The sequence below is a fragment of the Pelodiscus sinensis genome, chromosome 10 (genome assembly GCF_049634645.1).
Source record: "Pelodiscus sinensis isolate JC-2024 chromosome 10, ASM4963464v1, whole genome shotgun sequence".
Taxonomy (NCBI): Eukaryota; Metazoa; Chordata; order Testudines; family Trionychidae; genus Pelodiscus; species Pelodiscus sinensis.
The window spans coordinates 42,486,239-42,502,087 of record NC_134720.1 but is presented as its reverse complement, the minus strand read 5'-3'; the positions used below and the strand labels follow the sequence as shown (position 1 = coordinate 42,502,087).

Here is a 15,849-nt window from a genome sequence, read left to right as displayed (position 1 = left end):
AATCAAACATTTCCATTCAAGATAAAATGAAATGTGTTTTTTCTCTTTTTAAAAAGAAATAAAACTTTAATGAGCTTTTCCTCCCTCAGGGGTATCACACTGAAAATCAATGCACATACAGTATACAGAGGGTTTTTTTTTTTTTTTAAGAGTTGGGAACATGCAGATGAATACAGTATATACACAGTGAGATTTTGTTCTGTTCCCTACTAGTAATCTGAAAACCATGAGCTCTACCAGCTGAACAGATAATACAATACTCTCTCTTTTCTCTCATTGTAATTAATAACTAGCTAAGAAAATGAACAAAGACACAGCAAAACAGAGTATAGCGTTTTGAGTCTAAAAACGGAATCTCTTTGAAGGAGTTTTGCCAGGTAGCCTTTGATACCAAAGAGGACTAAAAACATCAAGAAAAGGTTTTTAAAAGAATGACCATAAAGGCAAGAGAAGAAGTAGGACTGACTCTTGAATTCTGTTGCCCTAGGTGAACTTCAATGTGCACAATGTTCTAACCAATCCTATATCTAACTATTTTAGTGGGTAATTTATTAAAGCATTAAGCTCTCTGATATATAATATTTTTTTTAAAACTCTTAGTATAGTTTCTTTGTGTTTGCATTTTTCTTCTCTCTTGTTTGTTTCCAAATTCTGTTTTTCTAGCTTCTGTATACCTCTGTGTACTTTGATTTCTCCCAATTTTATTTTCTATGTCCAGTGACTGTTTCCTCTGTCATCCCATCTAACTTCTTTCCCCTTATCTCAGTTTCTCTATTGTCTTCTCTACTGGCACCCTCATTTTAAAAAAAAATTCCCTGCACCCCTGCATTTTCTCCCCTTTTTCCTGTGTTTTCCTCATCCATCCTTCCCTTTCAAAAGCAAAGGAAGTTCATTTCTGAGTCAGAACTGCAGAAGTAGGTCTCAAACATATAGTTCTGCCAAGCAAAGCCAATTAGAACTTACATCAGTGATGTGTGCAGTGATCGCAATATGGGAAAGCAAATCCAGAACTCCCTGAACAACGAGTGAATAATGTTATCCACTATTTTAAAAAACATCTGCTCTAATACAAAAGGTTTTCTCATCATCAGCATCCTTACCTAAAAGGGAGTTTTGTGCACTTTCAAAGAAGTATGAGATGACTTTTTTAAATTTCTGAATGGTGGAAAGACACTTAGTTTATTACACTGTACACATAATACAAATGTGCAACATGTCTAGTGAATGTTGTTTACAAAGATAAGGTATAGAAGCCATATCAAGCTGTAATAAGTAGGTTTTTGGTGACAGACAAAAAGTCCACACTGTACCTGCTGACTTCTTCAGCTCACACCCGACGCAGTTAGAGGCCTCAAATCAGAAGGACCGTGGTGTGTGTGTGTGTGCTACCTACCCCAATAAAGGACAACTAACAACTTAAAATGCCTTGTTCAAAAAGTGTGAACTAGTGCCCTCCCCCCACAGTCTGGCACCTGAGGCGGCTGCCTCAGTTCACCTCATGGTAAGGCCAGCCCTGTACATATCTGAGCTTGTTAAGTTTCCCATTACAACTGACTGCTGATCACCACAATCTGTGACCACATACCATCACTATGTCATAGGAATCACTGTGATACACACTTCTGGTCATTGCTTTCAATGGATATTATCTGCCAGTTGCAGTAGAATTTATCAGGGGCTGCATTAGGGGAGATAACTCTTAGCAACTGCTTCTCTCCAGCCATCCAGCTCTGAATGGAGCAAAGGGAATGCCGGCTGCTGGGTTGGCACCCAGCTCCAGCAGCAGTGGAAAGTGGGGGACTGGTTAGCCTGAGAGTAGGCTCCCACCTTGCATCCCAGCCTGTTGGGGTGTCTCACTAAGGGCAGATGGAAATTCTGGCACTCTCTACAGTGGTCTGAACTGAACTGCTCAGGTCTGGGCCTCTGGGCCCCTTCCCTCCCTGAATGGTTTCTGCTCCCTAAGGGCTCTGCTAGCCCTCTGCCCAGACAGCTCTTATCTTTTTGTCTATGACCTGGCAACAGGAAAGGACCTCAGAGGAGGCAGAGAAACAGCAAGGGGATTGTGGCATCATGGCAAGGAGGGGTGCAGCCCCACAATACAGTCAACATATGGAACTCCTTGCCAAAGGATGTTCTGAAGTAACAAGATTCAAAAGAGAGCTAGATAAATTCATGGCTATTATCCTTAGCCTCTGTCAGCAGCTGGGAATCAGTGACAAGGATGGATCACTTCATGATTACCTGTTCTGCTCATTCCCTCTGAGGCATCTAGTATTGGTCATTATCAGAAGACAGGATACTGGGCTAGATGAACCTTTGTTCTGACCCAGTATGGCTGTTTTATATTTTTAACACCCATGGTATCTCAGCCAGCTAGTTGATGGAACTGGTAGAAACCTGATCAGGCCTGATGAATATTTCATCCATTGTTATTGTTAAGCTTGATTTTATATAGATAGACAGACAGACCTCAGCAAAAATCATGCTTTTTCTTCCTACCCAATATCCATTATTTTCCCACGTGTGTGTGTGTGTGTGTGTGTGTGTGTGTGTGTGTGTGTGAACTTCTATTTCATGAGCCCTATCCTCAACTGGCATAATCTGATTTAATGCCTTGGTTTCAATGGAGCTAGGCCATTTTACACAAGCTGAGTTTCTGGCCCCATGACTCTCTCCATAAAATGTTTTGGGGTACGACAAGAAATACCCAGCTGCAGCATACTGCATTCTACACAGTTTAATCCCAAGGGACTTGCAATGAGCAATGGAAAGCTCTGAAACTATTATAAAATCATGTGTGATAATCTGAAATAATTCCTCTCTCATTACTTCATTAGAGTGGGTTTTCTAGGATCATCAATGTGTATGGAGGGACTATTCGATCGTGGTCATGGTTCATAATGAACCTCTGATTAATTACGTGATTCACACCTCCCCCAGCCTCAGAGTTCAAAGATGGAGTTCTGATGATCCCTTTTAAAGTTGTTTTGGCATGGAGGATCCATATCTTAACAACCATCTTTCCTGCCAGGAAGGACCAGAGGGGACTTCCCTATCATTACAGCTCCTTAATCTTCTCAGCCTCTTGCAGCCTGAGGCTCAAAAGACCATATCTACTTTAAAAAAAATCCAGAGGAATTACGATCTATCTTGTCAGTGCCACTGCTGTGCTTGTATGCTAAGTCTGCACCCTGACAATCCTCATGAATTTTTTGTTAGAAGTGTGTCTATAGCCACTGCTTTTCTAAATGAACTAACTCCAAAGGTGCAAAGAATTCACTTTACTAGGCCCATGCATGTAGGCCTTATAAGAAATCCTGTTCTGAGATTTTTATAACTTAAGAAAAAACATCTGATCACATCGCATTCAATGTCTTTGTTGTCTTACATCTTGTTAGAGCTTATTGGAGTTGTTGCCGGGACCTCACTTGTGGCTGCAGCTGGGGATTAGCTCTTTAGCAGTCACGGCACTTCTTAATGGCGTGGCCCTCTGGCCAGATTGTAATACAATTTTTTCCCATCCAGGATAACAAAGTCTCACCTGATCAGCTGTCCAGATGCCATTGCAGGCAATCTTCCCCTTTAAGACTGTGACATTTTCCCAGGGGAATTCAGGCCTGCTCACTACTCCAAGCTCCAGCCGAGGAACTTTACGCCCAGAAACTGTGGCTCTGACCCTGTTACTGTTTCCCTGGCTCTTTTCTTTATGGACTGACCCACCACTAGGTTTAGCACTCCTCGTGAAACGAGGTGTACCAGTAGTTCGGAATAGGCACCCTAGTCCGAACTACCTAGTTCGAGCCCCGTGTAGCCGCGCTGCACGGGGTTCGAAGCAGCGGGGATTTAAAAATGGCGGCTCCCCGCTTATGCTAATGAAGCCCGGAAAATTCAAATCCCAGGCTTCATTAGCAAGTGCGGTATGCATACATTACCCTCCTAGTTCGAACTAGGAGGGTAGTGTAGACATACCCTTAGAGAGTAACTGCTGAGCTTCTCCCCAAAGTCCTTTTCTTACTGTCAATTTTCTCTCTATATATTCCAGCTCTACCCCCAGCTAGGTTTCACCAGTCTTTGAACATTATTAATCCTTGGCTCTCCTGCAGGTGCAGCCTATAAGATGAACTGGCCTATTTTACCAGTTCAGACTTTGTCTGGGGTAGGCAACCTCTCCCAGGAAGCATGTGAAGTGGAAGTAAGAAATGAGAGCATCTTGGAGGGGCCGGGAGAGGTTGCTAGGCTATACTAGCAGGTTGTTTGTAGTGATATTCAGGTCATATTAGAAGCTGAGAGAAGAGCAAGAAAACATTCAGTTGTTTTAGATGATTAATTGACCTTAGATGATTAATTGACCTTGTCAGGCTGACCATTCATATAAACTCCAGGAACCTCTTCTGTACGCCAGCCAGCATAGTTCAGAAAGTGAGTTGGCTAAGTTACCAGGGAGACTCACTGATTCCCTGTCAGTCTGGGGAGGATCCAGGAAGAATTCTTACAGTGACCCAGCCATCAATGAGTCATTTGCTTGTAGTAGATTTGTGACACAAAAGGATGGAGATGAAAGTGCAATGCTCTGCCCTCCAGTGGGCAGGCCGGCACATCAGGGAGGAGGACAGGGAGAAACTGCCTTAGGACCCAGCAATTTAAAGGGCCCATGGCTGTTGCGGCTGCATCAGCAGTGGGAGCCCTGGGCCCTTTAAATCACTGCTGGAGCCCTCTGCAGCATGCTCTGGGTGACAGTGAGGGCTGGGGGTAGGGGCAGTGTGGCATGCTCTTGGTGGTGCCACCCCTTCTGGGAATGTGGAGCCGGTTCCCCCAACCTTAACAAGGGCCTGGTGTGGCCATCAACTCATCTGCCAGAGGGAGTCAATCTCTGGCATCAATAGTACCAGTTCAACTGTGCAAAGTGTCACTTGACCAGGAGACAGAGAGTTATATAAAATCCAGTTACACATTTTCTTTGCTCATGCAATCTCGTCAGTATCCCCAGTCATACACATGACAATACTCATTTGACTGAAAGACCCACATGCTACTTTTTAGCTTGGAAATAAACCAACCACTAGGAAGGAGACATTTTATCTTTAAAAACAGCTTTGTCTGACAAACAAGCACAATTTGTCCAATGACAAAAAGCATTTGTGATTCAAGGAAGGCGTCTCATTTTCCCTTACCTTAGCAATCGTCTCATGCAGGTTGAATGAGGGATCCAGCTCTTGAGTTACTGTGTGATGTATAGGAAAGAGAGCTTCAAAGAGAAAGCTTGGACTCTGTGGAAAAGAGAAGAGAAACCTTTCAGGACTCCAAATGAATTTCCTTCGTCAGATGCTCATTGGATTTTGTTTCGAGATTCAAAGCACTGCATATTGTTTTACAATCTGTGCTAATTATTACTATTCATCTTACTGATTTGCATGACTCATTCCAAACTGCTGAAACAGACACTAAGGGCCTAGGTATATAACTGTTTCTGGAAGGATGGCTGTCTTCATAATTATATTTCCCAATACAATTGAGTCTTTTACCTCGAAGTAGAAGTCCCATACTGATTTCATTTTAAGCAAGCAATTTGACATTTCAGGTGATCAGTTATGTTTAGTCTTCAGAAGATATACATGTATGATACTCAGGATTATATATGACCTGTGTAAAAGTAATTTCATAAACACGCAGAATTTGTATGTGATGTGCATGTATTTTTGTACAATAAGCAAAGAAAAGTCAGACTGACCCTGTCAAAAGCTCACATGAGCCAAGCACCTTATGGAGAGGGTTTGCCTCAGACAAACAAATTAACACTCGACTCAAGTTATCCACCTACAGCCACCCTCCTGAAGCCACTCTCCTGCAGTCCCTCCCACACCCCAAAACCTTGCTGTGGTCCTGAGTTCCCTTCAGCACCAAAACTCCCTCCTACTGTTTGCCCCATACCTCTTCCTTCTCCCCAACTCCCTGATTCAATCCAGTGAAAGTGAGTGAGGGTGGGGAAGAGTGAGCAACAAGGGTGGAGTGAGGGGGGAAGGGCTTCAGGGAAAGGGTGGGACAGGTCTCGTCCTGTGGAAAGGAGCCGGGCAGTTACAGGACCTCAGAGAAGGGGAGGGACAAGGGTCATGCAAAGGTGTTTGGATTTGTATGATTAGACATTGAGGGTATGGCTAGACTACAACTTTTTTTCGGAAAAAGCTACGCAAAATGCTTTCCACATTTTGCGTAGCTTTTTCCGATATTTGGCCCATCTAGACTGGGCCAAATGTTGGGGAAAAAAACTCCTTCAGAAGCCCCCCTATTCTTCAGGGAACAAGGAATACAGGGACTTCTAAAAGAGCGCATTTGTTCTTCCGCAAAAAAAAGCAGAAGAGCAAACGCATTCCCTGGTCACGGAACAGTTTTTCCGGGAAAACTATGTAGTCTAGAAATACCCTTAGAGAGTGCATGCAGTGAAGTGGTGAAATAAAGCTTTAGTTGAAAACAATGTATACTGCTCTGAACCCTAACAGGATTGATTTGTTATACCTGCACTCACCAACCTTTATCACTTTCTTCTGATAACTGGGAGCATTTTCTGGTGCTTTTATTATTTAAAGTTTCAGGAAGAGAACTGGAGGAGGAGAAACTAGAGGCCTCGTTCTGGCTCATGCCCAATTTATACCCATGGCTGAGCCTTGCTTTTTCGAACAACAGGTTTTAGGGTTTGTGAAGAACAAGTAAACATGGTATTTTGTCATGTTAAAAAAACCCAGGTCTACACTAAAGGGGAAAGTTAACTTAAGATATACAACTCCAGCTATATTAATTACGTAGCCTGAATTGAAGTATCTTAAATCACGTTTTGGCGCCGTCCACACAGCAGGAAGTCAATGGAATCAAACGTTCCTGTTGACTTCTCTTATTCCTTGTGAGAGCAGGACTACCGGCACTGATGGGAGTATCCTCTCAGTTCGAATTAGCGTGTCTTCACTAGGCCTGCTAATTCAAACCCTGGAAGACCGACCGTGGTAGTGTCAATCTTCTCCGTAGTTTAAAATCCCCATGTGAATTATGTATACGCTGGTAGCTATCATGAAATCTGTAATATTCGTATTGAGACAAGGACAGTCAATGGCAGCGGAGGGTGGGCAGATAAAATTTGCCCCATCATTTGTAACTCTATAACACTTTGAAGTTTGGAGGACAAACAGATATTGTATATATCTGCACTATTTATATTCTATATATCTGCAATAAATATATTCTATATTTCTAGCAATACATCAGTCACTGTTTCCCTTTCATCCTGGCATGACTGTTTCTGATTATGGTTTCCCACAAGTCCCAAAACTTTTGTAAAAAATAAAATGATGGTACTGGCACACAGATACATGACTGAACACAAAGATTTGGACATTCTATAATTTGTTATGGAAGTATCAAAATAATAAATGATGTAATATATTGCCTGACGTTATTCTTCCCTTCAGAGGAATATCACACTTTTTTGTAAGAGCTCAGACAAGACTACACATGAAGTCATTTATTATAAAGATACAACACAGATGTCAGGACTGATTCATAACACCTATTCGTCTTTATTTTAAATGTTTATACAGGAATTGGCCCACTTCAGTTATGGTGGGTAATCCATATAATGCAACAGCACTAATGTAGTTAATCATTATCCACACAACTACAATCAATTTATCAATAAATAGAACAAAATGCATTATTTATCCCCATTCTTGTGTACCTTATTAAAAGTAACTGAAAGAAACAATTACAATATTAGATTTGCCATACTAGGTATGATAATTGACCCTCCTAGTCCTTTACTCTGCTTCTAGACTTCAGACTTGATGCATTATATGCAGCTAACACAAATAAACCCCTCTGTAGTGAAGCTGTATTTGTGTATGCTGTATGCGATGTGTGTGTCTTTTAGACTCTGACCTCCCAATGAACCTCTATATATCCCCTTATCCTATGTACAGGCACTTTCTTCCAGAACATAAACTAGACAGTGACACTTATACATTCATAAACATGTTCCACTTGTTACCTGTGTTAGAATCTGCTGAATATGTGTCCCCAGGAATACACAACACCCATTATCCCAATGAATGTGACAATTAGTGCTAAGATATATGTAGGAGGAAAATTTCTTCCCACTTCTGCAGGCAAACAATTAACTCCATCAATCGCAAGGCTCATTTCTTAATCTCATTCTTGCCTTACATTTCTGCAGATATAAATTTGCAAATTACTCAGCTCAGCGGTTACACTCCAGAAAAACCACATTGTATTCTGCACCCCCTGTAAAAGTGTGGAGAACACTCTGAAAGAGAAGACACCTTCTTTGTGTATATAACAAAGGAGCCACTGAAAGAATCAGTAAATATCTACAACCAAATAGATCACGATTGTCAAAAAATAGAATCCTAGATTTTGGCTCCTATGACACTTAAGTGGCTGATTTTCTGCAGCTCCAAACACTCAACAGCACTCTGAAGTTAATCAGAGCGTCTTTGTACTCAGCAGATTTGTAAATCAGGCCACGGTTCGATGGACAGCCAATTCTAAATTCCTTTTATTAAAAAAAAAAAAAAAAAAAAACTTGTCCAAAGCTTTTATGCTAAAATCCATTTTGAGCAGAAATGTCCTTTTAACCCACAACAATTTTTATATGTAAAGAATCAATTTATTTCACAAATAAAAGAGCTGTGTAGAGCTTCCCAGCACTCCATTCAAAAGTACTTTACTGACTGTATTGTTGACTCCCCTGGGTGATTTTGCATTGCTAGCCCTTTAAACGAAAGGTGTGGCACTATTCACAGTTGCAAGCATTCTGAGGGAGCACAAAATGGCAACCCAGCTAGGTACCTGGCATATGGTGATCATCATCATTAACCAACAAGTGAAGAGAAGCTGTGCACATTCCTGTTTGATGCCACGAGAACTTTGATCAGCAGCCATCGATCAAAGCTCTTCTTCTTTCAAATGGAATTACAGAAACATAATTTTCTGTCACATTACAGCTGATGCAGAGCAGCACATGACTTTATGATTGATGTAAGGGCTTCAAAACTTCACTGACATATGTCACCGCATTGGAAGCAGAACAGCTAGCTAGTGTAATATTTCTAAGGTGAAGAGTTAAAGTAAGCGATGTGAGGGCTGAGATGACAACACAGCTGCTAATTACTACGATACAGACCATATTCATGCGGGGAGGAGGGGACATTATCAGAAGTAGTCCAAGCCTGCCTGTATCAAAGTCCGAATCTGATTGGTTTCAGCACTCTGTCCCAATTACTCTTGTTAACACAAGGATCTGTCTTTGAGTTCTTCTTCCTTTTGCTAGTCACTCAATTCTCTTGGGTCACCTCTACACCATAACCCGGTACCCAAATTGCCACAGCTCTACAGCCAAAGGAGAAAGTTAAATCAAGTAATTCTAATGCTGTCTTTAATGGCAACTAAATCACTACCCGCCACTTTCAAAACTTGTGGAGGAGTGACTGGGGGCCTTATTACCCTTTTCCTCTAGGAAGTGACAGCACCTCCTGGGGAATCTCCTCACAGAGCTTACTCTGAGACTCAGTTAAGAGAGATTTTTTTGTTTTTGTGGCAAGAACCAGGCCTGTACAGTGGATCCTCAGTACACACCAAAGCACCCCAGGAGATGGTATTAGCTCCATTCACGTAGCTTCTCTAACTCCCACAGATAGTCTGGTTTCCTCAGTAATCATGTTGCCCTTACTTATTCCACCCTATGCTTGCATCCTCCCCACCCTTTTCTCAAAGGAAACTGCTGATCCCTGAGAGCATGTCAGCCGACGGTCAGGGCAGTGAGTGGTGTGTGTATGTGCTATACACCCGAGACTTCAACTGCTGAGACCGGGGTCCCTTGCAGCGGGCAACCTGGAGGAGGTTGACGAGCGCCCCAATAAGTTTGCAGGGAGAGCTTATTACACTTCAGATTTTAGCTGCTAGAATCTGTGATTCCTTCGCAGCAGGCAGCCTGGGGGAGGCTGAGAAGTGCCCCAACGGATCTGCCACCTGGGAGTGACACAAATCCAAACGCCCAAGCTCTCCCTATATCTGTCCCTTAAGACCGGCTGAAGTTCTTTTAAATTGTGCCTGGTTCAGTTACAGCAACTGAAGGAATCAGGTTAAAGCTGAAACAGTTACAGGTTTATTGAGGAAGCTTATAAATCATATGGTTGCAATGGGCTATTGTTCTATTTCTTAACTGCTAGCAAAATATAGATCTTAAAAATGGTTACAAAGAAGATAAAGATAGGAAAAACAGAAATAATAGTACCAAGTAACAGCTTAACCTTTAAAGAGCTCTAAGTCTGTGTACACTTAAGACAGAGGACCACATCCAGGTACAATTTTTACGCCCTTCTGTGCCTCTCGACTCCAGTGTGTCAGGCCAGGGCCGGTCCCTCAATTCCTAGGAAAGACGAAAATACGATGTGGGCGTCCCCATAGAACCTCAGGAGGTCAAACACCTAACCCGACCAGCAGGTAGAGGGTAGATTGACACTCAAAAGTGAGTGTGTTGCTGTACCCATCTTTATACCCACGGGGTCACGTATTTCTCTTTCTTATCTGTGATGCCAAATGGTGCTGGTCTGCCTTTTGTGAGACCAGTTCTTACAAGGGAGTTGTGAACTTAATTTACACTTGTAAGAGAGAGTTGAGAGGATTAAATTGGAAGTACTGGAGATTCTTTTCTCAGTGGGGGATTCCTCTCCCAGGGACGGCTGTGTGTTCGTATTAACATGGGTGCCAGCCGGGCACTTCTCGCAGCCTCAAGGCCAGCTTATTGCCTTAATCGTTCTCTCCTCATATCCATGTTTTCAGCTTCTCAGGATCAGATGAGCCAGCATAGACGATTCTGATTTTATTGCTCCTTCTCTGTCCTGTATGCTTCAGGAACCTCAGCGAGGCAAAATAAGATGGATGAGATGGGGGGGGGGTGTCTGTCTGGCTACAGAGCAGCACATTTTCTTAGCTCCCTCACTTCCCAACCCAGAGCGGCCCAGCCCTGAGAGCTCCCTGGGAAGGAGAAGAAAATACTTTGGTGCCTTCATATCCAGTTACACCTGGCCGTGCTCCTCTCCAACAACCTACTGGGGGTGGGGGGAGGATATTAGGCCCTAACATTTGAAAAAAACAAATAAATGGCAAATCCTTTTCTTCTGCCACGTCCTTAGCATCACACAGATATGCTTCTTTACTCTGATCTCCTTGGTAAGACTTTAAAAAGGAATCTTACACAAGAGCTAGGTTTTAACTGGGTGAAAGCACATTGGAATGTGGGGAAAATGCGTGTATCTCTGTCAGAGGAAGGCTGACCACCTCCAGCCTTCCTCATGTTAAATGCAAAATAAATCTAGTGGTTGCCATTAAAAATATCATTTGCCGATGGTTACAAAAAAGGATGGTATCTGAAACACCTCAAAAGCATCTGAAATATTTCCTTCTGTAGTTAGAGGTATTTTTTGGAAAGGTTAGCTGGTAATTGTACTGTGCAGAACTACTAGAAATTAAGGCACATTCTGACTCCGTTCTTACATAACAATAAGGTCAAATATTGTCTTTTACATATTGTACTCACCAAGGAAAGCAAAGTGAACTTTCCCAACAGCTGAAGCCCTCTCTTTACCCCAAAGGATACAGACAAAGATGTGATCCCACATTATGTTCCAAGAACACCTTTCAGCATTTAACAGCAAGGGCAATGCTTTCCAGCAGTGGAAGGATGAATGAAGCATTCCCATTTATTTCTTCAGCAGGCTCACAAATGCATGGGGTTTTTTTTTTTTTTTAAAGAATTTGCCACGCAATGATGTTCACTGATCCAGTAAACATGCAACAAGGGAAAGAGATGTCAATCTTACAGCACAGGTTTCTATCCATCCTTTACTGATCTCTTCCACACAACAGGTATTCCAGCACCCTGTTAGCTCCTGCTTCCTCCCTGAACAAAGCAAGACTCATCCTATCAAGATGTAACTTCCCTTAATCTCCCAGCCCCACGCTAGGATATAAATCAGAAAGACAAACAAATATGCTCTTCTGGCCTTGTGCTAGTCCTTCCTCCCCCACTCTCATGATTGATCTCTGTCCTGATGATTTGCTCTGTACCTTGATGAAATGGGTAAGACTCTGTTAGTGGAGGAAGCAGGTGACATCAGGTATGGGGGAGATGAGTGTTCCCTCTAAGCTGTGTGGCAGCACAGCTACATAAGTGATTAATCACCCCCCCCCCAAGTAAGTCAGATAAATGCATCCAGCTCTGAGCCTCTGATTGGGTAGAGCTGATTAATCACCCAAGAAGCTGTGCTGCCCCATAGCTTAGAGAAAACAACGGTGAAGAAGGTAAACAACAAGGGGAAACACAACAGTATTAGCTCCTTCCAAGACACTGTTCTTTTGCCCTTCCTCCCAGCAGCTGGCTAGAAATGTACCCTGACTCCGGCAGAGTGCTCCCTTATATAAACGCAAAAATCAAGGGATTAGTTTAATAATGTCATCTCTAACCGTGAAACGATTTTCAAAACCATGGACAGTTAGACACCCAACACCCTTTGGAAGTTTAGCACCTAACTTCCATTTGCATCTGTTGAAAACATTTCCCTGGGCACTTACAATGTACATATCCCTCATATATATGCTCCCTTGTTACCCCCTGCTGAGATCTAGCTGATTACCCGAATATTAACATGTCAACCTGAGTGGATTAAATACCTTTGTTGCTCTGACAGTGGTTTAGAGTTCACATAATACAATTTCCATACATACATAAAAGTACTGCAAATAATCCCCAAAGTCCCAATGTAATGCTTTTTGCTCTTTTTTGAATCTGTCATCTTGAAAGGAAAAAACAGACAGGCAAAAAAACACCTTTATTTTGAACTTGGCTCCAGAGAGCATCCTTTTCCACTCATCTTCCTTCTAGGATGATCCGTTATCCTTATCCTCCCTGTGCTCATTTAATGGAGCATTCTGTGAAATTAGAAAGACATTGAAGTTCCACTTTTCAAACAATGGGTCATTTCTGATTAAACTTCGATTGAACATTCAATGTTCAATCTTAAAACAAATTGGCTCCTTTTCTATGTAATTTCCTGCTGCCTTCAGGTCTCTTGACAGTAATTAATTGATTTATGAATCAATTAAATGGGGATGGAAAATGAGACCTCCCCCACACACACACCTTACTTCCCATCATTTACGTATGAGGGATATATATGCATTGTAATCTACTCTTTGTTTACTAGGCTAATTTTCTTGACTAATCCCATTCTTTCCCAATTATTAAGCTATACCGAATGGTTCCCTTTTATTTTCTGGGCACTGCATTTGCAATCCCTTGTGTACTAAGTTACAGTGTTCTTTCTATTTACATTGCACCTTTCATCCAACACACTTTAAATGTTAATTAAATCTCACAGCATCTCTGGGTATTGAGTTTAAAACATGGTATTATTCCATGTTTCAGAAAGCCGCAGTTGCTGCAATTAAAAAGCAGCATTTATCCCCTCTCCTCCCCGCCTATATATATATATATATATATATATATATATATATACACACACACACACACACACACACACACACACACACACACACACAGGCTAATTGCATTAGCTGAGTTTTTTGGTGACCAATGCCATCTCACAATCCCATAGGCCTGGGTGTCCCCCCCACCCCAACCTCCAATATTTCTACTTGAGTCACAGGAACTGGAAGCAACCTCCTAGTTCAAATAGCGCTGCACATCATTTAACTCCGCATTCCCATAAAACTATGTTCATGCTACAGCTTACATTTATATAAGGTATGTCATTCTCAGGGGTGTGAATAACCCATTCCCCTGAGCGACATAAGTTATACCAACTAAATTGTGAGTGTGGACAGCACTACATTAGCAGGAAAGTTTCTCCTTTTCTTCAGACATAGTTACCACCACTTGCATGGGGGGAGGGAGGGAGGAATATAATAATTAAGTTGACAGGAGAGCATCTGCACTAGCAGTGCTCAAGTGCAGCTCTGCTGTTATAAATTTTGTGATGTAACCATAGTTTTGTGGAGGAACCATAGCCACAACAAACCATACTGCGTTTTAGCCATGGCTAGAATTAAGAAGGCAGCTTATCAGGTGCATTACTAACTGGCCAGAGGAACACAGCTTGATTCTCAGAGGGGTAGCCGTGTTCGTCTGTAACTTAAAAAAATCTTTTAACACCCCCCAAACAAACAAGTGGTCCTGTTGTACCTTAGAGACTAACAACAAATGTTTATATTGTATCATGAACTTTTGTGGGTTCAACCCACTTCTTCAGATGAGTGAAGCAAGAAGCATCTGGAATAAGGTGAGAAAGATATTTGACTCCAGTGAGAGTACAGGAAATAAGCATGTGTCCAAAAGAATCTTGGAGAAGCTGGTGGTGATCAGGATCCAGCAAACCTCCATTCAATGCCAGGAGTCAAAACGCTCAAGACTGAGTACAGTAAAACCAGTGATGACAAACATGCCTCAGGGAACTCCCGTGTTATCCGCCTTTTCCACGATAAATTTGATCAGGGACCAGGAACTGCACAAAGCACACAGCCCACAGTGCTGAATGACAAGCTGCTGCTTGACAAGCTGCTGCTCAGAGATGCTGTAATTAGAACCCTATCATCAGAGGCATCACTGGAGGAAAGCCGGTAGCTGTTGAATCAAGTGGATGAACCAAAGGGATCCTAGAAAACCTATACAGCGTCCAAGGAACGCATCCGCTTTTTAGGAACAATTTCCGAAAAAGTGGACACGTTCTTTCACCATCCCTGTCATCCTCATTATATGAGGAAGAAGGGATGTGCTGAAAGAGGAGTTTTTTCTGAAATTTGGCCCCATGTAGACAGGCCAAATGTCAGAAAAGTCTCTTCCAAAAGAAAAGCAGAAAAAGATACACAAATTGTGGTTCACAATCTGAGTACCTTTTTCTAACTTTTCTTTGCACGCTAGACATAGCCTTCCACTGGAAGCCAGGCCATTTCCGTAGCAACCGCCCCCTTCCTCTTTTTCCTTCCCCAGTGCCATGAGGGATTGAAAATGCATACCTAGAAATGGGAAAGGGTTAAGCCAGCAGTCAGCACAAAATGTTTACTAGATACATGCTTGTTGTTAGAATGATGGTTGATGGGTTGATCACTTTTCTATTTGTGAACCTTACATTGCCTTCCTTGCTAGTACCTTGCAGCCTACCCATATGCTGTGCTAGAAAGCTGGACTCTTCTGGGGTGCCTGTATTGCCAGCCCACATGGTAGCAGAGGATATATTTAGTATTTTGAGTCTAAGCAGTATTCAGTCTGTGCTGCCTCTAAGATGAGCCCATATGGTGGCAGGGGATATGGCCACTACCACTTATCATACCCACTCCCACCCTGCCCTTCCAGTATCACAGTCAAGTAGCAGGAAGTAAAAATAAGGGAGCAAGACCCCTGACAGGAGCAGAGCTAAGGCGGCAACCCACTAGTCCAAAATCACTTCTCGTGACTTGCAGCCTCTGTATTTATGGTTATCTCAGCAATCATTTCAGTTTGCTTCTAACAGCAAAGAAGAAAAAAATAAAGGAAATAAGTGTAGAATGCTTGTATTCTTTTATTCTCTGATAATTATTGGCTTGAGCTTGTCTGGCTACATTTCATTTTAACAGTAAAACAAATTGCACAGCAGTGACTTAAGTTCTATGCCTTGCATTATCTGTGTACTCTGCGTGGGTGGACATTAATAATTCTTCCATCATGTGCAGTTGCTTTTGGTGATTTCATGTGGTCAGTGCATATCTTTAACACAAAGTTAACAAGAAATGGAT

General features: G+C 42.2%; 1 protein-coding gene across 16 annotated transcripts in view; it reads right to left on the bottom strand.

The window, feature by feature from the left end:
* NAALADL2 (N-acetylated alpha-linked acidic dipeptidase like 2) overlaps window positions 1-15,849 on the bottom strand; it is a 978,641-nt gene that overhangs the window by 126,545 nt on the left and 836,247 nt on the right. For all 16 annotated transcript variants that reach the window (XM_075937998.1, XM_075938000.1, XM_075937987.1 and 13 more), the window contains one exon: window positions 5,172-5,267. In XM_075937998.1, coding sequence (XP_075794113.1) covers window positions 5,172-5,267 — 96 coding nt within the window. The remainder of the gene's footprint in view (window positions 1-5,171; window positions 5,268-15,849) is intronic.